This window comes from Sus scrofa, chromosome 2 (assembly GCF_054392235.1).
Source record: "Sus scrofa isolate SSC_HxYL_T2T_F1_AM1 chromosome 2, Sscrofa_HxYL_maternal_Yorkshire_Landrace_v2.0, whole genome shotgun sequence".
In the NCBI taxonomy this organism is placed as follows: domain Eukaryota; kingdom Metazoa; phylum Chordata; class Mammalia; order Artiodactyla; family Suidae; genus Sus; species Sus scrofa.
Window position 1 is genome coordinate 136,125,457 of NC_139384.1, and position 24,259 is coordinate 136,149,715.

The 24,259-nt window shown below is 39.2% G+C and overlaps 2 protein-coding genes across 5 annotated transcripts in view; one reads left to right on the forward strand and one right to left on the reverse strand.

The window, feature by feature from the left end:
* LOC100525452 (zinc finger protein 474) overlaps nucleotides 1–24,259 on the forward strand; it is a 150,354-nt gene that overhangs the window by 16,250 nt on the left and 109,845 nt on the right. The gene's annotated exons all lie outside the window — the stretch shown is intronic.
* Nucleotides 91–12,004, reverse strand: LOX (lysyl oxidase). Its single transcript, NM_001206403.1, has 7 exons — nucleotides 11,352–12,004; nucleotides 10,897–11,005; nucleotides 9,385–9,522; nucleotides 7,508–7,664; nucleotides 3,964–4,059; nucleotides 3,483–3,598; nucleotides 91–401 (listed from the first exon to the last, which is right to left on the reverse strand). Exons 1-7 carry the CDS (start codon nucleotides 11,986–11,988, stop codon nucleotides 395–397), a joined length of 1,260 nt encoding a protein of 419 aa, NP_001193332.1. The 5' UTR covers nucleotides 11,989–12,004; the 3' UTR covers nucleotides 91–394.

Sequence of the window (24,259 nt, forward strand, 5' to 3'; positions counted from 1 at the left end):
ATTGTTATGGTTCACTAAAGTTTCAGAACTTTAGAAAATTCTCACTTTAAAGTAATTTTAACTCATTCACTGAAATGTTTTTTTTTTCCATTTTGCACTATAATTTCAAAAGGAGCATAAGAAATTTGGATTTCTTGAAAGAGCCAAGTGTGCAATTATAGAATTGAAACACTGTTAATCACAAAGTAGTGTGAATAATAATTTCAAGAATTTCTCAAAATATGCCGATTTAAATGTTCAAGATCCAGTTATGTGCTTTGTTATAAAATAGTCCAAAACAAAAACTACTTTGTTGTTTTCTGTTCTTTCAAAAATACATAAATCCTACTGAAGTTAATCTATTTTTTCCCACTTCAGAACATCAGGCACTGATTTATCCATTGGGAGTTGCTTTCTAATACCTAGATTAAGAAAACAAAATAAGACAAGTTAATATCCCGATAATACTATGAATGAGTACACTAGAGAAGTTTAAAGTAACCTTTTTAAAAAATATATGTAGCTATTTCCCTCCACCTCAGCAACAGTCACTTTGTGATATCACCCATGAATACATTCTTTTAATACTGCTTTGAAGAAAGTCACTATGTCAGTAACAGGAAGTGTATTCCTGACACCTACCAATGTGAGTTTAGAGTTAAAAGAAATACCCTGTGAAACATTCAAAAGTGAAGCAGAAATTTAGGGGAGCAGCAGCCCTGCTGAGGGGAGTTCACTCCTTGGAGCAGGTGTGGCATGTCCACCAAGAAGCAGGTTCATGGCCTCTGCAGTCTCCTGCATTAGTCCTTTTCCAGCATAGTTTTAGATATACAATGTTGTTTTAATGGGCAGAGATTGGTTCAAAACCAGTAAATCAAATATTGTATTTATATTGTCATCATAGGTACCCATGTAAATGAAATAAGAATCACTTAGTCCAAATCATAAACCACCACTTTCCAAATAGTAATTTCTGTTAATTTCTGTGAGAAGAGAACTTGATCATGGTATCTTAGAACTGAACTGGGCCATAGAGTCCCCTGATTCATACATTTTGTTTACAATGAGGAAAATGAGGGAAAGAGAACATATCACAGGCACACACTTTTCTACCAGGTGGTTTTTATACACCAATAGAATGCTCTCAAATATTTGATTAGCATGAAAAACAGTGAACTAAGAGATGATATGTATTTAAGAGTGAGACACACACTGCTGCTTACATAGCCAGGAACTGACCAGATAGCTTTAGGCAAGATACACTCCCTGCTTAAGACATTTCAGAGACCTCCCCCACCTCACCCTAGGTTCAAACTGTTTAACTTACTCTTCAATGCTCTCTTTGATCTGGTGTCAACTTTTCCACCCTTTTTGCTCTCTTAACTCCATGAAACTTATGCCTGAACCAGACTAGAAGACTTGCTTTTCCAAACATGCCCTGTAATTTTTTCTTGCCATGTACTTGCTGGTGATGTTGACTCCTTCTGGCATGCCTTTCCTTAACTCTCTCCAGTGCAGCCCTCCTCAGCTCCCAAAGCCCAATTCAAATGCTGTCCTAAAGCCACTTTGGAATCTCAGCTAAAGAAAATCTCTCCTTCCTCTGAACAAGGGAGGCTGAAAGCAAAAGTCAGAAAATAAGATTCTTCTGAAAGTGAGGGTTTCTTTCTAAAGCTAAGGTTTCTGTACTTCTTCCATTAGTTTTCATTCATAGATAAGTATGAGCTCATTGTTTTATTACAAATCACTAACTATGGGTCCTTTCACTTTTTCATATTTTAATCTAATCAATATTGCTGATTAAAATTTTACATCAACCGCTCTTGCAATTTATAATCAGTTTAAAAAAGAAAGAAATTCTATGCTGGAACAAAGTATCAATTTTTATTTGTTCTAAATATCTGGCAATATCCAATTCAATGGATTCTACTAATAAAAAGCAAAGACACATCCCAGAGAACAATAGTCACCTCTCCACATATTTTCCTTGTGGGAGGTCACAGTTTGTACCTAGGAGTCACTTAGCTTTTCATAGCAGAGGTCCTTCTGTTTTTATTGCATTTCCGTCCCACCACAGAATTTTCAAATTGTATCAAAAATGAGAGTACCAATGAATATACAAAGAATGGATGAATAAATTAAGGGATTGTAAAAATAAGAGAAATTAATTAATCCTTGTATTTCAGATTATTTTAGTTTGAGTTGCACAGCTCTTCTGGGGATTTTCAGTTCTACTGTGATCAGCTAGTTCCACAGAGTGTGGGCCATAAATTCAGCCAAGTTTTCTATATTGTGGGCATGTTCAGAAGAATATATCTGATATTCTTTCAGTTCCTCACCTTTCCTGTCATAGACATCTGTCTTAAATGATGTGATGACACTTTAAAAGACGAAGCTTTTTCTCCGACATGAGAATAAGGAAAAAGCTCTGCTCCAAGGTGAATGCAGCCCCAGCAACAGTGCATGGCTCTGTGAATTGTGCATGGTCTCCTTTAAGCTCCACCTTCCCCCTTGGATGGGAGCCCCAGTAGTGGACAAAACAGGCATAACCAGGTGCGTTTATGTGGGTTCAGTAAAGCCTACCAATTGCAAGTTCATGTGTAGCAACGATTATCCCGGTTTCTCCATCAGGGAGAAATTTCTATTAAGTTTCCAGTGTAGCTCTGTTGCACATTTCTGCGTGATTCAGAGGCACCAGTTCCTCTCTCACATCACAGCAAAGCTGATGTGTGCATTGAGTATCACTTTAATGGTGTTCTCATTGTTGGGAAGGTATCACTCACAGGTGGCATATGTAGTTAGAATCCATAACCCAGCAGCATCAGAGCCAACAGTGCTTAAGGGGTCAGGTTGGGAAAGAGATAAGCAGGTTAAACTATACAACTTCCCTTAATTAGTTTCATCAAAGTACCACCCCTGTAATATTTATGTAGTGGGATTCCTTCTGAGACTTTACTCAGAGAAGGATTTCAGGACTAGGAAAATTGTGAAGGAACCTCCACATACCCCTCCTTTTGCAGGGTGATTTCTTTAGTATTTGTGGTTGTAGAACTCAAATATGGGAAATCTTGATATCTATAGAACAGGTGGTCTGACCTCAATTGCATACTTTAAGGCAGTGATTTTCAAGGTATACTTCAGGGCTCCTCCAGGGACTGAGGAAGAGACAAGAAACCCAACTCTTTGTGTTCCCACAAGATTACACACTGCACATTGCCTATTTTACAAATTCAGCCACCACACAAGCTGTTTTGTGTACATGCCTTTTCTTGAAAACTAAGTTTCAGGGTGATAAAAACCTGAGTACATCCCCCCTCCCCCTGTTCTCCAGCGTTATAAAAAAAATCAACTCAAATTGTGTGATAGTGCAGACTCTCTACCATTTTCTAACTTTGGCTTATTTTAAAGGAACCTGCGATAGTAGTAAAAACAAACATACATAATGCCTATCGATGAACTAAAATGCATTGTGAAAAGAATTACTTAGCTAGGCAAATAGCACTCACGGTGAAATTGTGCAGCCCGAGGCATATGCATGATGTCCTGTGTAGCGAATTTCACAGCGAACGACATTGTTGGAATAGTCTGACTCAGGCACCAGGTAGCTGGGGTTCACACTGACCTAGACAACATAAACATCATCCATGTTTCAGATTTCATCAGCGGTGTTTACTGGTTAATTTCTTCCTATTTTGCCAAGGCTATAACAGGCAACATGCTTCAACTAAATCAAGCAGGGAGGTGGATGTGTCAGGCATGTGGTTCAACAGAAATTGTAGAAGGAGGCTGTTTATTTTTCCCTGAAAGTCTTTTAAATAATTGTATGTGCATTTGTGGATATAGTGTGTGTGTGCGTTTTGGTTTAGAAATATTTTTAGAAGATGTATAATTGCTTATAGGACCATGATTACTTAACATTTGAATCCAGAAAAGAGGCCTATTGAGTTACAATTGAAGTAAATTAGGTACATATTCAAAAATCTCTACCTTTAGAATGTAGTTTCCAGGTTTTACATCTGTAATATCAATCCACTGACAGTCTATATCTGCATTATATGTATCATAGCAGCCAGGACTCAATCCCTAAAACAAATGAAATTCAAAAATTAAAAAGATGTTATATAGTTAGAGTATGCTAAAGAATATGCTTATTATTTGCAAATTAAATTTTAAGTTAGTACTTACAAGAGTTTGACATAAAACTATACTTATATTGCATCTCCTTTGAGAAGTATATATTACTCAGCCTTATATCACCTCCAGCTAAAAAAAATACAGGACTAATATAAGTAGTAGTACATCTTGCTTCTTAAAAGTGTCATAAATCACTAGTGATAAATACAATCTTAAAACAGGCCTCCACCAAAATTCTTGGATATTACCAATTCTAGAATAAAGGCCATGTAATAGTCAACTTAATGTCTTCTCAGTGCAGCTCTCCCTAATTTCTCTTCTTGAAATTAACTTCCTATACTCTGAATGCCCATGAAACTTAGTTTATGTATAGGTTTTATGGTATTTATCCTTCTCTGCTCTGTATTAAAATCCAACTATATAAGAATAACTAGAGATTGTAAGTTCCCAAAGCATGGAGTTTATATTGCATTATTAAATAGCTAACATTTATGAGTTGTGAAGTGCCAGGATCAGTTTTAAACATGTTACATATATAAATTTAATTACCACAACTACACAGAGGAGGAGCTGTTATTATCCCCATTTTACAAATGATGAAACTGAGGCACTATAACGTTAACTAACTCACCCAAGAATATATAGCTAGTAAGTGGCTGAGCTGATTTTGAGTTCAGGCATTTGGGGTCCAGAGTCCCTGTTCTTAACCACCACACGATATTCTTTCTCACATAACTGAAATATTTTGTTGTCTTAAAGGGACGAGAATACACTTCAGTGAATGAATGCCACATGGCTCTACTTGCCAAGATATTTGCTTCCATAAGTGAGTGCCTTCTACAGGCTCAGAAGAGAATAACACCACTAAGATATGATCATTGCTCCCCAAAAAGTTATAGTCTAGAGAAATTTGTTCAGTTTGGAGCCCATAGGGATATTCTTGATTCCATTAGTTTTTCATAATAAGTTTTAACTGATGTATTTTCATTCTAATACTAACCGAAGTAAATTGAAAAGAATAGGCCAGAATGATTTAAACTCAATACTGCTATCTAATGTCAGCAGGCAAAATTGCTTTGGTGTTTAGATCATCACCTTGGTCACCAGAGAGACAGCAAAAACATCTAAAGCATGTTCTACAGGTGCTGGTTTGCCTGTGGCTTGATTTGGGAAGAACAGGGAAAACTCATGGAGCAAACAATAGTACATACATGCCAAACTCAAAAGTACCTGTGCCACAGCAGTGAGAATCATATTCCCACTTTGGTACATACCAACTTGCAATCCTTTGTTAACTGTACATTGAGTAGTAAATATATTATGAAGCATTTTCAGTTTCTGATTTCCAGCACATAATTCTAATACTGGCATATAACAGATACTCAATAGCTGTTAGCTGTTACGGTTGCTACAGCTGATGCTACTACTACCACCACTTTTTGGTGTAAGGGATTCATTGGATTAGAGATCTATTTAAGGCTGGTTTATTTTTTGGAGAAAAAAATTGATTTATTCTGTTGATCAAAAGGAACAAAACAACAAAAATAACATATTAACATTGAATCAAAAATGTGAGACAAAATCCATTCTTGCCTCTTAGTATTCCAATTTTGAACTAAATCTCCAATTGAATAAAGAGCTCATGACTAATGACTGAAAATATGATTGAAATGACAATATATTAAAAAACCCAACTCCATGCATAAAAGGCTGATTTAAATAATGTCACAATGCTTATCTTACCTTCAGGTGAGCAAAAGTGCTGTAAAGAATGCTGAAACTGGCACGCTACCATACTCAGGTGGCAAAATTTAAGTTAAGTACAAGCTTTGATTATTTGAACTGGCAAACAAAAAAGTTTTTCTGGGCAGTAAGCAAACAGCATTTCTTGTATTCAAACTTTTAAAACTCTAAAAAAATTTAGAACCTTAGCCAAGGCTGTATAAATTAACAATTTGGTTTTAACTGAACATAACTTTTTTACATAAATTAATGAGGTTAAAGTAACTGTTTCTAGTTTCATATATGTTTAATATCTAAGAACTTATATGAAAGTGTAAATATAAGGAAGTTACGTGTAGTTTTATATTTGGAAACATTGAAAGAAAGTTATAACTAGCTTAAGAGAACATTGGAGCTTTGTTAGAATTTTTTTTTCCTTTTAATGAAGCCCATGTTCAAGAAACACCAGTCTAGTGAAAAACGCAAATACATAAATCACTTGTAATGTAAGACCTGGTGAATAATGGTTAAATAGAATGTAAACAGAGACTACAAGAAACCTAAAAGTGAAGTGGGGTCACTCCAAGGGATTGAGAGACTCACGTGCTATAAAGACCTAGACTCTTAGGTTCAGAAATTTCAGCAGTGAGCTGCCCTGAGTCCCTCTTGTTCTAAATGAAAAGAATAAAGTTTAGGCCGCCTGGTGGGTTTGTGGGACCTGTTCTCTCAGTGAAAAAATAATCTCTATACATATATATGTGTAATGGGTTGATAGGTCACATTTTCTTTTGTTTTCTTAAATGCTGCCTCAGGGCGAGAGGAATTGAACCTTTTCCTCTTTCAATTGCTGAAGTTCTAAACTCAGAGAAAGAAGCAACGGTAACATTTAGGTCACCAGAAGCTTCCTGCCACAGCCCTGGAATTTGCTTCCCAAGATGCCAACTTCTGATCCCTTTGTGCCCTGAGTTATGTACATTCACTACTCCTTGCCAAAATTTCTGCTAGGGAAAAATTATAATGTCCTTTTACAAATTAGGGTTTCTTATGGAAATACTGGCACAGCTTTTAACTGACACACATTTTCCCATTGTAAGACACACGAACTGCTTAGGATAGCACTATTTTTAAAAATCCATCCAACGGACATCTGACATCAATTAAATTGTAGGTTTAAATATATAGGCATGGAAAAAGAAACTGTGTCCTTCTGCCCTTCTTCACATGATTAAAAGTGACATTTTTCAAAAGTGCTTTTTAAGAAGCTTATTGTCTATCCTTTTTCTAACCCCAGTCACCATTCTGTTTTTGGCTTAATAGATGGAGGGGAGGAATAGTTTTGCAGGTGACAAAACAAAGCTATCTTTCCTACAGTTACCCTTCTAATTAAAGAATATAGAATGAGTGCAGATACTGGAAACCATTCCAATTTTTTTCAGATAATAAACGACTGCTTTTCATTGTGGACATAAGTATGCACATTGACGTTCTGTGATGATGAAATACTTTAAAAGTAATTTGGATCATCGAGCCATCACTTTCCTTTTCCCAATAATTTGCCATCTGGACTAGATGGACCCCCTAAGCAAAATAGTTTTTGAAGAAGATGGGCCAGAAGAAAAAAACTGAAGATATTTTCTCAAGTGTGTGGGTTTCTGACTTTAGGTTGCCATCCTACCTGTGTGTGTGCAGTACAGGCAAATCGCCTGTGGTAGCCGTAGTCACAGGATGTGTCCTCAAGACAGAAACTTGCTTTGTGGCCTTCAGCCACTCTCCTCTGGGTGCTGGCATCAAGCAGGTCGTAGTGGCTGAATTCGTCCATGCTGTGGTAATGTCTAATGTCCCACACAACACAGAGACAGTGGTCAGTAACACACAGAGAAAGCAATGAGGATTCTAGATGACCTCCCCACTGCTTCCCACATTTGTTTTCACATCAAAATTGAGATCAAGTTGGGAGTTCCTATCATGGCTCAGTGGAAACGAATCTGATTAGCATCCATGAGGACAAAGGTTCGATCCCTGGCCTTGCTCAGTGGGTTAAGTATCTGGCATTGTTGTGAGCTGTGGTGTAGGTCGCAGATGCAGCTCAGATCTGGTATAGGCCAGCAGCTACAGCTCTGATTCGACCCCTAGCCTGGGAACCTCCATATGCCGTGGGTGCAGCCCTTAAAAAAAAGACAAAAAAAAAAAAAAAAATTGAGATCAAGTTGATCTTAAAGCGACACTAATGCTAAATTTTCCAAGACAAAAAAAAAAAAAAAAAAATCTATCAAAATTGTGAGGTTTAACATTGCTACTAGGAAAAAAAGGACATATTTTATTTAGCTTTTCTGTTACACCCTGTTCTATCTTTAAGTGTAAAATAGAGATAGACAATAAGTTATCTTTGTGTAAATGAAACTTGCTGTATGTCCTCTAGTATATCTCCTTTGGCTGCCACTGATGATATTTCTTTCCAAAAAAAAAAAAAAAAGAAGAGCACAGCACATGACTCTTCATGACTCTTGGGAGGTTTCTGTGAAGTGTTTAAAAATTGTGTTTTCATGTATTTAAAATTTTTACTGAAATGGAGAAGAGATAAGCATGTTTTACCCACCACTATTATTTAGCTAGTATAAATGTTTATTTAGAAATAAAATAATTCTTTTTTATCAGCCAACTAGGTGGTTACATCTATTTTTCTCATTTCATTGAAGTGAAGGTCCTGAACTGTACATCGCATGTAAGGAAAGAACAAGAAGAAATGGTTTGTATTGCAAAAAGTTTGAGGACACACAACAGGATTTCCTGGTAATAAATATGTAGGCAAGTTACCAAGTTCAACTATGGAATTACCTTATCTGAAAATATTTAAATTTGGGGACAAAACAAGCAATTATCTAGGGTTTGCTACAGGCTTGAGATTGGAGTTCCCTTTGTGGCTTAGTGGGTTAAGAACCCGACTAGTATCCATGAGGATGCAGGTTTGATCCCTGGCCTCGCTCAGTGGATTAAGGATCCGGCATTGCTGCAAGCTACAGCATAGGTTACAGATGTGGCTTGGATCCAGTGTTGCCCTAGCTGTGGCACAGGCCTCAGCTGCAGCTCTGTTTCAGCCCCTAGTACGGGAATTTCTATATGCTGCACATGAAGCCCTAAATAGAAATTTTAAAAAAGAAGAAATAAAAGATAGAGGTAGATCCTTCTCCATTCATGGATTGTATCATCTACATCTCTCTTTGAAAATGAAATCTGAATCCTTTCTGTAATGTGTGGTCTTTATTAAGTACTATTACATGCTGACTAACTATAGATGATTTTGATTGTAACAGGTTTTTTTGGAAATCTTACCTGTATTATATTGGTGTAAAATTCTAGTGAAGCCAGTTGCTGTATTCTGTCAACAGTTTTAATAAGCTGGGCTTAAAGTTCCCAATTAAAAAAAAAAATGTGACATAGTAGGTGATATATTATCTTAAAGACAAATTTTAATCTTCTACCTTTGTATAAAAATTTTTCATATCCAAATGAAAAAGCAACTCTTTAAATACACCAGGAGGCCCATCCACTTACTGGTGACAGCTGTGCCATTCCCAGGAATATCTTGGTCGGCTTGGTAAGAAATCTGATGTCCCTTGATTTTTCACTCTTTGGGGAAATCTTAGCAGCACCCTATGATCATAATCTCTGACATCTGCCCTGTATGCTGTGCTGTGATTTTGAAAAAAAGAGACATTATTATTTTCACAAAATATTAACTAAAAACAAAGCTACATATAAAACCTTCCCATTTTATAATGGTGACTACTGTCTTCGCTTAACTAGGCCATCAGCTCCCAGAGGCCAGGGCATTTTGCCTACATTTTTTTAAACAGTTGATTAAATAAGATGTCAACTGGAGAAATAGCTCTAAAAGAGTGCATCCACATTAGATAAATACTTTAGGAGTTCCCATCATGGCTCACTGGTAACGAGCCCAACTAGTATCCATGAAGACGCAGGTTCGATCCCTGGCCTCTTTCAGTGAGGATCTAGCGTTACTGTGAGCTGTGGTGTAGGTCACAGACATGGCTTAGATCCCGAGTTGCTGTTGCTGTGGCGTAGGCCAGTGGCTACAGCTCCCATTAGACCCCTAGCCAGAGAATGTCCGTATGCCACAGTTGTGGCCCTAAAAAAAAAGGAAAAAAAAAGTCTTAATAAACACTTTAATAACTATCTTTAAGACAGTGACATTATTGTAGTAATAATATCATAGGGAGTGCAGTGGTATGATTAATGCAAGATTTCCAAGAATGAAAATGATGAGCTTGGATTTCTTCTCTTCTTTTAGACTGACAGGAGTCAAAGTAGAAGAAATTCACAAAATAAACAAACATTACTGTTTTTTGCTAATGTATTTTGTGTGAATTTATATATTCAGATACTACTGGTGACCTTATTTTATATTTTTAAAAAATTCTTTGCATCCTATCCAAACATCATTTGCTCCCTCTGCTGGTTTCCAAGCAGCAAACTCAGAGAATTCCATTCCCCAAATTGCTAAGATTTTATTTTAGGACTAATGCAAAAACAAAGCTCTTGCTCATGTTCTTATTCTGGCTGAAGTAATACCAAAACAACTAAGTTAATTGTGGCTTCAATCAAAAAAAAAGGAAACTGTAGCACCCAAAGAGGGGTGCCACGCTGGATCAGTGGCCCCAATCTTTCAAGGGGGCATTAACAAGCTCTTTCAGCACAATATTTTTCCATGTTATTGTGCACTAGTTTAATAGAACATTATTAGAAATAGCTCCAGAGTTTAAGGATCTTTGGGAAAATAGGAAACCCCCCTCACACACTTTTTTTTTTTAGGGGTTTGCTTCATCTCCCTGACTCGTGCCACTGTTTGAAAGACAGAACCCACAAAAGTCTTCAAAATTTTAACTCTCCATCCAGGTCAGCATGCTTAGGAGATAATGTTCTACTTCCCAGCGCGCATCCCATGTCCCAAATCTTGTCTGCACCGAAGAGTGGTCAGAACCAGGCACCTGAGCAGCGCCCCCAGAACCAAGACGGGGAGCTGGGCTGGGAGATCCCAGATGGTACCTGGCCAAGCAGTTTTCCTCCGCAGCGCATCTCAGGTTGTACATGGACATCTTCTGCACATACGTGGATGCCTGGATGTAGTAAGGGTCAGGCACCAGATCAGGAAGACCTAAAAGTTAGCAGGCAAAGCGCAAAGAGGTGAGACAACTTAGAGGCGCCCACCCTTGCCCCCTACTCCACGACCCTTACTCATCACCCTTCACCCATGGGGACTGCGGTGTCGGGTTTCGGGTAACAGAAGAATGGGGATGGCCTGGGCTGCAAAGTAAAGTGGAAAGGAAGCAGGAGGGGCCAGGCGCGCGGTTTGCACCAGATTCCAGGGCTGCCTCTGCAGGCGCTGGGGGAGGGATGGGATCTGCACGGACTGAGGCCTGCCGCGCCCAGGCAGCCACGTCGGGGAGCCACGGAGTTGGGGAAGGGGTGCGTGGGTTTTCTGGCGACTTGGGGGTGCTTACCGTACTGGAAGTAGCCTGTTCCATATCCGGGCCGATACCTGCTCCCAGGCCGGGGCCTTTCGTACGTGTCATAGTAGTTGTAATAAGGGTTGTCGTCGGAGTACTTGTAAGGATTGTACGGGTCATCGCCCACCATGCCGTCCACGTCCACGCGGCTGGGTGGCTGCAGATTACTGAGCGCTGGGAGCTCTCCAGGTGCCGTCTGGTTACCGGCACTCGAGGCCCCAGCGTCGCGAGCCCCAGACGTCGAATAGCCAGCTTGGAACCAATGGCGGGCTGCGGGCCTGGGGCGGCCGGCGACGGCTCCGGACGAGAGGGCGGTTCGCGCCCGCGCCGCAGCAGTGCGGTTGTTGCGGAGCAGCAGGATTGGCGTGCGCAGCTGCGGGGTGGTGGCGTTGGCTGCGCCTGGGGCGGTGGCGCCAGGGTCCCGTCGCCGCTGTGGCTGGTACTGTGAGCCCAGGCTCAGCAGGCTGAACACCTGCCCGTTGTTCTCCCATTGGATCTTCTGGCGCCAGGCGCCGGGAGCTGCCGGCGGCTCGCGAGGGGGCTGTTGCTGGCCAGTGGCCGGCGGGGCGCAGCGCACCGGTGCGCAGAGCTGCAGCAACCCGAGCAGAAGTGAGGTCCAGGCGAAGCGCATCGCTCCCTTTGCCGGATTGTCCCCGCTCCCGGAGGACGTAGCTCGGAGAAAAGGAAAACGAGGCTCAAATCACGTGAGGGAGGGAGAACTCTTCAACCACGGAGGCGGGCGGGTTGCGCGGGTATCTCAGTCCCTACCAAGCAATGCCAAGGGTGGGCTGCAGACCCTTCCCAGTAAAGGCGGCTGCTGGGACGTGGCACTCGCCTCTTTCCTCTTTCCCAGTTCTGGAAGGCGACGGGGAGCGGCGCGGCGGCCCCAGCGAACGGCAGTGTCTGGAGTGAAGGAAGGAGGAGAGATTTTAAACTTTCTGGCACATTTGCAAAGTTACACAAGCCGTTCTGGCCCAGCCGCCCCTCCGCTATTTGTTCACGTAATGCGATTGGAAACGTGCAAGGCGGACAGCTCCTCGCCTCTGCCCCTCCCTCCCCTCCCCGTCGTGTCCTCCTCCCCCCAGACACGTTGCACAGGGAACGTTAAGGGGAAAGAACAAAACGGAACACACATCCTGAGACACACTAGGCTTAATCTGGGGCGAACATGCAGGAATTTCAAAAGACTCAGACAGGCGAAGGCAGCCAGGCCATGGGGCGAAGCCAAAATATGCACGAAGAAAAATGCTATTAAGTCACCAGCCCGGGAGAGGCGGGAAGTCAGGAGGTGGGGAGGGTGCTGGGGGCGAGAGTCGGGGAGGGGGAAGCGGTGGGCGGAGGGACGATTGTGACTAACGTTTATCCATAAGGAGTTAACCAGACAGATTTCCCAATGCACACTCCTCGCTTTTATGGGAAGCGCCCTCAGCAAATAAGCCTCAAGATATCAAATTTTGTTTTTCTGTGTGTAGGTAATATGAGAAATGGGTTACAAATTTATTTCCTACAGTGAATATTTTAATAACCAAAAGTGAAATTTTACAAGGAACAAAGCCAACTAACACTGAAGCAGAGAATAAACCTGTGTCTTTTTAAAAATGCCGGCCTGATTTGTACTTTGAGTGGAAGTGAAGAACCCATCTTTCATTTCCAGTGTCTATCAGGAAGTTTGAGTAAAGAGAGCTAGAGTAAGCCTGTCTGTAGAACACTCAGAAAGGCAGTTTCAAATAAGCATTTCATCTGACTTTTTTTCTCTTTATATGTCTAATAAGGAAGTTTGACTTTGGATTTTTTTTTAAATCTTAAATCACCTTTTGCTAAATATTGAAAAGTCAGTAAAGAACCCTGATTTTTCATCCTGGTGTTTGATTGATCTTACAAACTGAACAAAGGGGTTGCTGAAGTAACAGCCTTGGGTTTCAGATTTTGGTAGAGAAGGGAATGGAGTAGTCAGAGGAGAATGGGTAGGAGGATGTGGGTAGGAAGTAGGTAATAACCACTGGAAAGAGATGCTTAATGGACCAGTTATTCATGTACCACTCAGGGTTTAGGCAGTGCTGGAAGCATTTCAAAGGAAAAAAAAAAAAATTAACCGCTTGTTTCAAAACTAGACTCAGAACCAGTTCTTTTTAACCTTTTTATTGTTGTCATCGATTGGGCTATTGTATACTTCAATATTCACCTATCTGTTGGTCTCTGTCTATCCATATTTAACCACATTTTGGTTGACCTCTGCTGATTTGGTGGACCTCTGCACAGCACCTATTTCACTTTTTTTTTTTTTTCCTGGTTAGAACAAATGTATTTTCCTTTGGGAGACTTTTCCTTTTCCAGTTGCAAAAGTGGGACTAGCATTAAGGAGACTACCCCTACTTCAAGCAGTGGTCATGCAGAGATTCAAGTGTAACTAATAAAGCCGTCTCCTTAGAATTCAAATCTTGAGCAGAAGTACACAAAGGTCAGAAATGTTGGAGCCCACTCTTCCCTCTAGTAAAGAAAGTTTCTATGAGTTCTTGCTATGTGGATTCCTCTCATGGTGTTTTAGGCCAGTACCTTCTAAGACCTGGTGCTTCAGCTTTTCCTTCCATTTTTCCACTGCATTCCTTTGTGGTTTAGTGTGATCGGTCAATGTCTGTTGTTTTGCCACTCAGGAACCCTGACTGACACTGAGGTGGCCAGGGGGGCTGAGGGATTGGGGGAGGGGAGCAGGGGTAGTTTGCGGGTTCTCTTAACCAACCAGATCTCATGATTCTTAATCCAAGATGATAGATTTGGCTCTTATTGAGTCAAGTTAGAGTTGCTATGCTGGTGATCACCCGGCATCCTTGGTCACGAAGGGTATCGGATAGAAGCTTGCCAGTGGATTGCCAAATCTATTACTTAAGTTAAAAAGATAAAAATTCAAGTGCAAATCCCTTGGATAGCAGATTAGCAGTGCCATCCCTCTGTATAAAGGTCAGAGGCATCCCTAGGTATCATTTTATAGGCTGGCTGCATTGTATAGACTTAAGCTATTCAATCTCAGAACCCACAAAGAGAAGATGGAGTAAAAAGAAGAAGCAGGTGTATATAATTTGGATGGTGGATAGGCCAAATTATAGGAGAAGCAGGAAGGGAGAGAATATAATTATCTCTCATCAGAAAAATGCTCTGTATTCACCCATGAACAGCTCATTCTCCAGAAAAAAAGAAGCCCACAGCTGCCAGGGCTTGACCACACATTGCTGAGAAAAGACAGTTCAGATTGTCAGAAGGGCAAACTAGAGTGACCCCCTAATGGGAGGATAGAAAGTTTTTCTAAATCTTAGATAAAATACTCTAGCTTTCAATCCTGGTATTTGCATTAAAAAAAAAGTTGTGTATCTTTGGACAGCTGACTTACTTTCCCTGCTCTTAGTTACATGTAGGATTCAAGGGTTAACCCAAATCATTTCTAAACTATTTTTCCTAGTTTTAAAATTTCTGATTTTTGTGAATATCCAAGTAATTCCAGCTACTTTCAATTCATTTTCTATAACGTTTCATTGCGATTATTAATATTTATTTGAATAACTCGTTTAGTTGGACTTTATAACTTTGGATGTATTTTATGCGTGAGAGTCTACCAACTGCTATTTCCCCTTTTTACATGTTTCCCATCAGAAATTCAGTATACCTTTATTTGTTCTACAAATATTTCTTGAACATATTTATACTGCAAAATGTAGTATACTGTAATGGTGATTTGCACACCTGATTACTCAATGAATGCCAGTTGATTAATTTATGGTTGAGGAGTTCCTGCAATGGTGCAGTGGGTTAAGAATCCAACTGCAGCAGCTTGAGTCAGCTGCAGAGGCTTGGATTCCATCCCCAACCCAGCACAATGGATTAAAGGATCTGGCAATGCCACAGCTGCAGCATGGGTCACAGCTGCAGCTCAGATTCAGTCCCTGGCTCAAGAACTTCAATATGCTGCAAGTATAGCCATTCAAAAAAAAAAAAAAAGAACACCTCTGGCTAAATCAAGTTTATCGATTTAAAAAAATTTGCTCTAGGAGTTCCTGTCGTAGCTCAGTGGTTAAGGAACCGACAAGGAACCATGAGGTTGCGGGTTCGATCCCTGGCCTTCCTCGGTGGGTTAAGGATCTGGCGTTGCCCTGAGCTGTGGTGTAGATCACAGATGCGGCTTGGATCCCGCATTGCTGTGGCTCTAGTGTAGGCCAGCGGTGACAGCTCCGATCAGACTTCTAGCCTGGGAACCTCCATATGCTGCAGGAGCGGCCCTAGAAAAGGCAAAAAGTCAAAAAAAAGAAATTGCTCCAACTTAATGTTTTATCAGAGTAAAATAACTGATGAGAATAGTAATGTGTACACTATTTCTTTTCTTTCAAACACACTACTTTGGAGAGGGGGGAGCACATTATTACCCTTTGTCATACTTCCTAATGAGATGCTTAGTTGGTTTTTTCTCTCTTCTACTTTCTTTAAACTCTTCTGCCTTACAACCCAGCCAGCTGAAAACAAACATGTGGCTAGCACACTGGGGACAATTGAAAATGTTTGCAAACCCTGCAAGAGACAGCCTAGCCACACATTGTGCCTTCTGTTCAATGACAAAACTACTGTACTGAAAAACTATAGTTCCTTCTACTCAACACTGAAATAATCATTAATAATTATAGTAATAACTACAGCTATATCAAGATACCTTTGCCTTGGGAGTTCCCGTTGTGGCTCAGCAGGTTACAAATCCAACTAGTGTCCGTGGGGATGAGGGTTTGATCCCTGGCCTCACTCAATGGGTAAAGGACCTGACATTGCCATGATGTGTGGTGTAGGTCGCAGACATGGCTCAGATCTGGCATTGCTGTGATGTAGGCCGGCAGCTGCAGCTCTGATTAGACCCCTAGCCTGGGAACTTCCATATGCCACAGGTGCAGCCCTAAAAAGAAAAAAAAAAAAAGATACCTTTGCCTTTAGCTTTAGTAAGACCCATAGCTGATTCTGCTTTGACCTTGAGACCTTCTTTGTGTAGACAGTTCTTCAGTATATAGCATAGAAGAGAGCTGGAATGATGCTATTTTCAAGGTTCTAGGCTATTGATAGGAAGAATTTAAAGTGCAGTGTCTGCCTCACTGATCAAGAAGTGAAAGTAATCATAAGTGCCTTATAATATTTATAAACTATATTTATATTTGGGGGATAACTCATGTAAATGTAAAATAGAATTAGGTAGAATGCCAGAACACTAATGCCATGGTTGACAGACTGAACTGAGCATAGATTCTTTGGGGCTCAGGAAGCTCACACAGTTGTTTATTGATAGACTAATGCCCATATGTGCTTTGGTGCCATGTAGTTTGAAAATGTCACAGAAAATAAGATCAACAAAGAAAGTGGGAAGTTAGAGATGTGGAAGTAAAACATGATTGAGAAAAGAGATAGGTATGATATCCAACATGAGGGAGATGTGTTGAGAGGGAAATGAAGACTCCGAGCACATTTTTAAAGGCAATTTAGAAAGGGGAACAGCATGAACCAGAAGTCTTTTTACTTGGAGTAAAATGGAGGAGAGGAGTCTGTTAGTTTTGAAGCTAACAATGTGCATGTGTTCTCTTCTTATTCTTGTCTTCTGCCACATACCACTTCCAGGTAGTCACCCAAATATAAAAAATAGACAGTCAGTACACACTTGTCTCTGTGTCAAGACTGAAATAATAATAATAACAAAAATCTGTAAACAGACTGAATAGAAGAATTCCAGAAATAATGAATTTTAAATATATCTTGTTTGGTTACTCATCTCCTTGGGCCACCTAGGGAATGGAAAAGTGGAGCTTAACCCTAGGGAATGCAAAAAATATTTCTTTCTAGTGTCTTTAATGCATATTCATACATGCTTGAGTAAATAATGTTACTCACTGTAACAAAATAGGAAGATGAGAGGGGGTGAAGTTATGATAGGAGAATGGGTCTTTGAAATTCAGATAATCAGAGTTCAAAGTAATTTGGTTATGTTGACCACAAAAAATAAAGGGTCAGCCAATTGGCAAGACTGCCTACAAGTGAATTCCAAGTGATTTGATTGGACCTGATGGACTATCCAATGACAAAGAGGTGTCTAGGGTCATTCCTGTTTTTAATTAATACAATGAAGTATGCTCCTTGGTCCATGTCCTGCCTTATTTGCTGCTTCTCAGCTTTTCCTGGATTCAGCCTCACTGTCTCAGAACCCTAAAAATTATTTACTATAACCTGCGTGTGATCCTCTGAGATGGTAGGATAGAGATCAGAAGAACATCTTTGCTTAACTAAGGCATCTCCCTCATGTACTTGTCACATACTGTGTTTGTATTTCACCATTAGATTGTCATCCTTCTGCTTTAACTTAACCCAAAGTGTACTGCCTTCATTTAGCCCAAGTGGAGCAGGAGCACAGATTGCTAAGAAACTAATGCAAATTATATGAAGTTTTGTTTTTTCTCTCTCTCCTGTAAAACAGTAGCTCTCGGGACATTTGAGGGTGTTATAGATATTTGGAGTAGAGACAGAGTTAATAAGGATTTTGATGAGACTCTAAAGGTGAACACCAGTTTGCTGATCCTTGCATAATCAACTTTGAGAATCATTGTTTTTTCTCTTTCTGTTATTATTAAGACATTGCTTATTTTGCCATCTCACTTCTTCTTGATTATACAGCACCTTAAGCAAAGAATCAAAGATCTATATAATGACTGCTGAATCTATGAGAGACTTTTACAGCAAGCCCAGTTAGTTATTTAGTTATATAGTTAGTATATTGTTGTAAACATGGGTTTCTTTGGTGTCTACATATTTTCTTTTCTTACATTTCAACTATTTCATGGATCACAGCCATCTTTCCAGAAGATGGCAGATAAAAAAAAAAAAATTGAGGCTCATGAAGTCTGAGGGAACTCTGTCTCCAGTAAGTCACGTAATGGCACTGAACAGTTTGACCACTATTTTGGTCTATTTATGGGAACAAGACAGGCTTTTCTGCCAGCGACATATCTTTCATACTTTATTATCAGTGGTCTATGTAAGTTTTTGCCAATAATTAACACAAGAACCTATAATACAATGGCATATTTGAAAATATTAAATGGATCGATTAAATGAAAATATTAAATGAATATTAAGTAAAAATCTTAAATGAATGTATAAAACCTCAAAACGATCTTTGACGAAGGAATCCTCATGCCCACATAATTGAGTTGAATACTCAGGGCCTTTTCAATAACGAAATAAGCAGTAATAAGAAAAACAAACAACTTCATCACCCTCTTTAAAGGACAATACCTGTCCTCTCATTAATAATAAGCATTTCTATTTCTTGTCATTTGCTATGTTACTGGCACAGTGCAAAGTGCCTAAATATACTACCTCTTTTTATCCTCATAACAACTCTGAGATAGTTATTAATACTTCTGTTTTATGGATTAAAAAAAGCAGAACCTTAGAGTAAGTAACATGCTCAGTTAACAATTGGCAGAGCTACATCTTGAACTCCAGTTTGATCCTGTTATAAACACTATGTTACTCTTGCCTTGTGAGATAGAAAGAAGTTAAATATTAGTCTCTTTCGTTTTCTTCGTTTGTTTTAATTATTGGAAAATTTGGCTTAGTGACTCACTGAAGTTTACGTAACAAGGAGATTGTGACTAGACCAATTAAACGAGTAGACTAGCAATGACTAGTGCCTATTGGTAAATGGCTTTGGGATCAGTGTGACATACAAGTTAACTGAGTGATGGAGACAGGCAGTCCTTGGATAACTGTTAACTCTTTACTAACAGGGAGTTCTCAGATGAATTAACTATTCTGAGTCTCAAGTTTCTCAACCAAAAATAAAAATAATAACCCTTATCTTGCAGGATTGTTGTGAGGATGAAATGTTTGTAAGTATATGGCAGAGAATCTAGCTTATACTAGGCACTAAGTAGATGATAACTGTTGTTAGTTACTGTTTGGTACTTGGACATTACAATGTAAAAGTCAACAAAGACTATTTGTTTATAAACATGCGGAAAGGCGTTTTCTCTAAACATGAGAAAGGCGACATTATTTAGTTTTTAAAGTTCCTATTTTTTTACTTTCAGGCAGGACGGTTCTTTAAAAAAGAAATCAACTTTACTGAGATATAATTTACATAAAATCAGATGCACAACTTCTAAAGACACAGTTTGATGAGTTTTAACAAGTGTATATGCCTTTGTAATCAGCATTACAATCAAGATTATAGACCATTCCCATCATTCCATGACATCTCCATAAGTCCACTCTGCTCCTACCCAGGGAAACCACAATTCTGATTTTTTTTTCACCTAGATTTATTCTATTTGCTTTAGGACTTCATATACGTAGGAATTACACAGCAGGTATCCTTTAGTGTCTGTTCTTTTGCTCAGCATGTCTGTAAGACTCATCCATGCTGTTGCTCAGTCAGTAGTTCATTTGTTTTTCATAATTAATAGTGTTTCATGCTGTGGACATACTATGATTAATTTGTTTGTTTTCCAGACTGGGACTATGGTGAATAAAGCTGCTTTGAATATTCATCTATAAGACATTCTATGGGTTTGTCATTTATTTTTGGTAAATACTTAGGGGTAGAATTGCTGCATCTTTTGAGTTAGGTGCATGTTTAATTTTATAAGAAGCTATCAAATACTTTTATAAGTAGTTGTATTATTTTACATTCACATCAACCACATCTAGAGATCTTCTTGTTCCACATCTTTGTCAACCCATGATAATTCAGTCTGTATTGTTTTAGCCATTGGTATGAAGTAGTATTTCATTGTTATTTTAATTTGCGTTTCCTTAATGACTTATGATTTTGAGGTGTTCTTTCTTATTTTATTTTATTTTTTATTTTATAATGATTTTTATTTTTTCCTTTATAGCTGGTTTACAGTTTTCTGTCAATTGAGGTATTCTTTCATGTGCACTGTTTTTGGTGTGCTACACATTTGTGAAATATATATTCAATTTTTTACCCAGTTTTTTCTTATATTGTTATTAGGGTCTAAGGATTTTTTATATATTCTGAAAAAAAAAAGACTTATGTGAGGCATATATATTATAAATATTTTCTCCATCCATGTACTTACCTTTTCATTTTCTTAATGTCTTTTGACATTGAGGAGTTTGTAATTTTGATAAAGTCCAGTTTATCAATTTGCTTTTCTTTTACATCCTAAGAAATCATTTTCCAATCCAAATTGACAAGATTTTCTTACATGTTTTCTTCTAGAAGCTTTATAATATTAGCTTTATTTTTAGGTCTGTGATCCATTCAAAAATACTTTGGGGTATAGTATGGGACAGGAGTTGAGTGTTTCTTTCACATGGATATCTAGTTGACTCAGCATAATTTGTTGAAAAGATTATTTCTCCAAGACAAAAATCAGTTTGCCTATATGTATAGATCTATTTCTCGACTTCTTATTCTTTTTTCACAGATCTGTTCACTTATTCCCATGTCATTATCACACTGTCCACTGTCTTGCTTATTGTAACTTTATAATAAGTCTTGAAATCAGGAGGTGAAAGTCCTCCAAAAATATTTTGACTGTTTTAAGTTCTTCACATTTCCAATACATTTTCCAATACATTTTAGAAACAGCCTGACAATTTCTACCTTAAAAACTACTGGAATTCTGATTGAAGCTGCATTGAATCTCTAGATCAGTTTGGGGACAGTTTACACTTTAACAATATGCGTCTTGCATTCCATGAAAATGGTATACACTGCACTTATTCAGATGTTTAATTTCTTTCAGCAGTTTGTAATGGTTGGTGTAGAAGCTTTACATTTCTTTTGTTAAATTTAATCATAAGTATTTTATGTGTTTTGAGATGATTGCAAATGAAAATATTTAAACTTAATTTTCTTGCTGTTTGTTGCTAGTTTATAGAAACACAAGTGATTTTATAAATTGACTCTATATTCTGCTAAAAATTGTTTTAATTAAGATTTAAGGAGGGTGGAATTCCTGTTGTGGCTCAGTGGGTTAAGAACCTGACATAGTTTCTGTGAGGATGCGATTTTGATCCCTGGCCTTGATCAGTGGGTTAAGAATCTGGTGTTACCACAAGCTGTGGTGTACGTTTCAGATGCATCTTGGATCTGGCTTTACTGTGGCTGTAGCATAGGCCTGCAGCTACAGTTCCAATTCGACCGTTAGTTAGCCCAGGAACTTCTATATGCCTCAGGTGCAGCCGTAAAAAGAAAAATAAAGAGTAAGGAGAAGAGGAGTTCCCTCTTGCCACAGCAGGTTAAGTAAGGATGCAGCATTGTCACTGTAGAAGCTTAGGTCGCTGCTGTGGCAAGGGTACAATCCCTGGCCTGGGAACTTTCACATGTCATGGGTGCAGCCAAAAAAAAAAAAAAAAAAAAAACAAACGGAAAGCAAAAGATTTTAGGAGGATAATAATAAGAGACTGCAAAAGAAACCTGGTGGATGTAAATAGGAGAAGAAAAGGATTCTATATGATCACAGGGGATGATTATATATGAATGATTTTAGAAAGTAGGTAATGAAAAAATAGTATGTATCAGGAGTTCCCGTCGTGGTGCAGTGGTTAACGAATCCGACTAGGAGCCATGAGGTTGCAGGTTCGATCCCTGCCCTTGCTCAGTGGGTTAAGGATCCGGTGTTACCGTGAGCTGTGATGTAGGTTGCAGACACGGCTCAGATCCCACGTTGCTGTGCCTCTGGCGTAGGCCAGTGGCTACAGCTCCGATTCAACCCCTATCCTGGGAACCTCTATATGCCCCAGGAGCGGCCCAAGAAATGGCAAAAAAGATGACCAAAAAAAAAAATATATATATAGTATGTATCAGTTAACTATTGCTATTCAACAAACCATCCCCAAACCTGGTGCCTTAAAATAATATGTATACTATTTACAATTCTTTGGATCAGCAGTGTGTTTATTTTGTTTTCACAACTAATTATGGTGATTAATAAAAAAATAATAAAACAGAAACATAAAGATCTTTCAACCCTTTTCCTTTCAAGATCTTTCAGCCCTTGTCCTCTCTCCCTGATGTGGGAGGGAGGAACTGAAACTTCAAATCCTCTAATTTCCCTGTTGGTTCCCATGGCAACCTGCACCTATCCTTAGGTACTTTACAAAAATTAACATAACCCAGCTTTTGTGGAAAGGCTTTTGTTATGAATAACAGGACATCCAATTCATCCTTATGTCTCTAAGGATAAGCCATAGGAATGAAATGGAATTGAGGATAAGAGACAAAATATGACAAAAGATGCTCCCATTACTGAGGAAATTCCAAGTTTTGGGAACTGTGAGCCAGAAACCCTGGACAAAGACCAAATATGTAAGTAGATAAGGTAGGGGGTCCCTGGAGAAAGAGAACCAAACATGGTTTTCTTAACATAAAAGAAGCCATTTCTGGCCTAAGCCATTTTGCGATCTAAGCCAGGCCACAAGGGCTTGCCCTTGAACAGGATTTGGTAATTTATTATCTTAAAGGAAATACAGGAATGCAGGAGCAAAGGAAAAGCAGTCAAGAAATAATAAATTAGCTAAAAAACAAAGTTGTAGTTCCTCCACAAGAATATAGAGAATAATATCATACATGTCTTTGAGTTCTGTAGGAACTAAGGCCCCCACCCAGGTGGAGGACGGAATGATGATACATACCCTCCTCACTTCAAACAGCTAAAGCTTGAACTGTCTCGACCTTTGCCCCAAGTCTATGCTGAGTTTTCCTCTGCTCAAGCCCTTTCATGAATATACATGTACCCTTCACTTATAACTTCCCCAGCTTTGCTACTTGGGGAGACACTGGAATAGATTTGGAATAGATCCATGGTGTTGTCCTTACTTGCTATAAGTAATAGTAAACCCTTCCTTCTCCTGGGGAAAAAAAAAAAAAAAAAAAGGTATATTTTATTTATTTATTAAATACATTTAATCCATTACAGAATCAATAAGAGTTGCATAAGAGAAGTCAGGAGCAAGTCATACACTCATAGACAAAAAGGAAATAATTTTTAAATTAATGTTAATGCGTTGATATATATGTTTATTCCAATACTTCTAATATATTAAATAACATGATTATTTTTCTGCAGCAGTTTTTTTCTTTATTATTTTTTTTTGTTCTTTTTTAGGGCCACACCTGCAGCATATGGAGGTTCCCAGGCTAGGGATCTGATCGGAGCTAGAGCCGCCAGCCTACGCCACAGCCACAGCAACTAAGGATCTGAGCTGCATCTGCAACCTATACCACACTCATGGCAACGCCAGATCTTTAACCCACTGAGCAAGGCCAGGGATTGAACCCGAAACCTCGTGGTTCCTAGTCAGATTTGTTCCCACTGTGCCATGACAGGAACTCCCTTTATCATTCTTCTTTTTTTTTTTTTTTTTTTTTTTCCATTTTTTCTAGGGCTGCACCCATGGCACATGGAGGTTCCCAGGCTAGGGGTCCAATTGGAGCTGTAGCCGCTGGCCTACGCCAGAGCCACAGCAACACAGGATCCGAGCCACGTCTGCGACTGACACCACAGCTCACAGCAACGCTGGGTCCTTAACCACTGGGTGAGGCCAGGGCTCGAACCCGAAACCTCATGGTTCCTAGTCAGATTCGTTAACCACTGAGCCACAATGGGAACTCCCCTTTGTCATTCTTTGTCTTGGTAAACATAAACCCAGCTGGCTAATCCAAATCCTGAAAGTCTTCCTGCAGATCACCCTGTCCTTTAGCCCAATAACCCATCCATTTTAAAATATGGTCCACTGAACCTCCTTTAACATTTCTGCTTCTCTCCATCTCCACTTCAGACACCCCCTGACAAAGTCACCAATTGTCTCTCTCTCAGACAATAGCTTCCTAACCAATGTCCCCACATTCATCCCTG

Bases quoted from the DNA above. Each gene is read 5' to 3' on its own strand.
- LOX (NM_001206403.1), bottom strand. From the start codon at position 11,988: ATGCGCTTCGCCTGGACCTCACTTCTGCTCGGGTTGCTGCAGCTCTGC. The intron at 9,523-10,896 runs GTACCATCTGGG...TCAAAATCACAG, and splicing joins GAGGAAAACTGCTTGGCCAG to CACAGCATACAGGGCAGATG. The intron at 7,665-9,384 runs GTAAGTGGATGG...GTGGGACATTAG, and splicing joins GAATGGCACAGCTGTCACCA to ACATTACCACAGCATGGACG.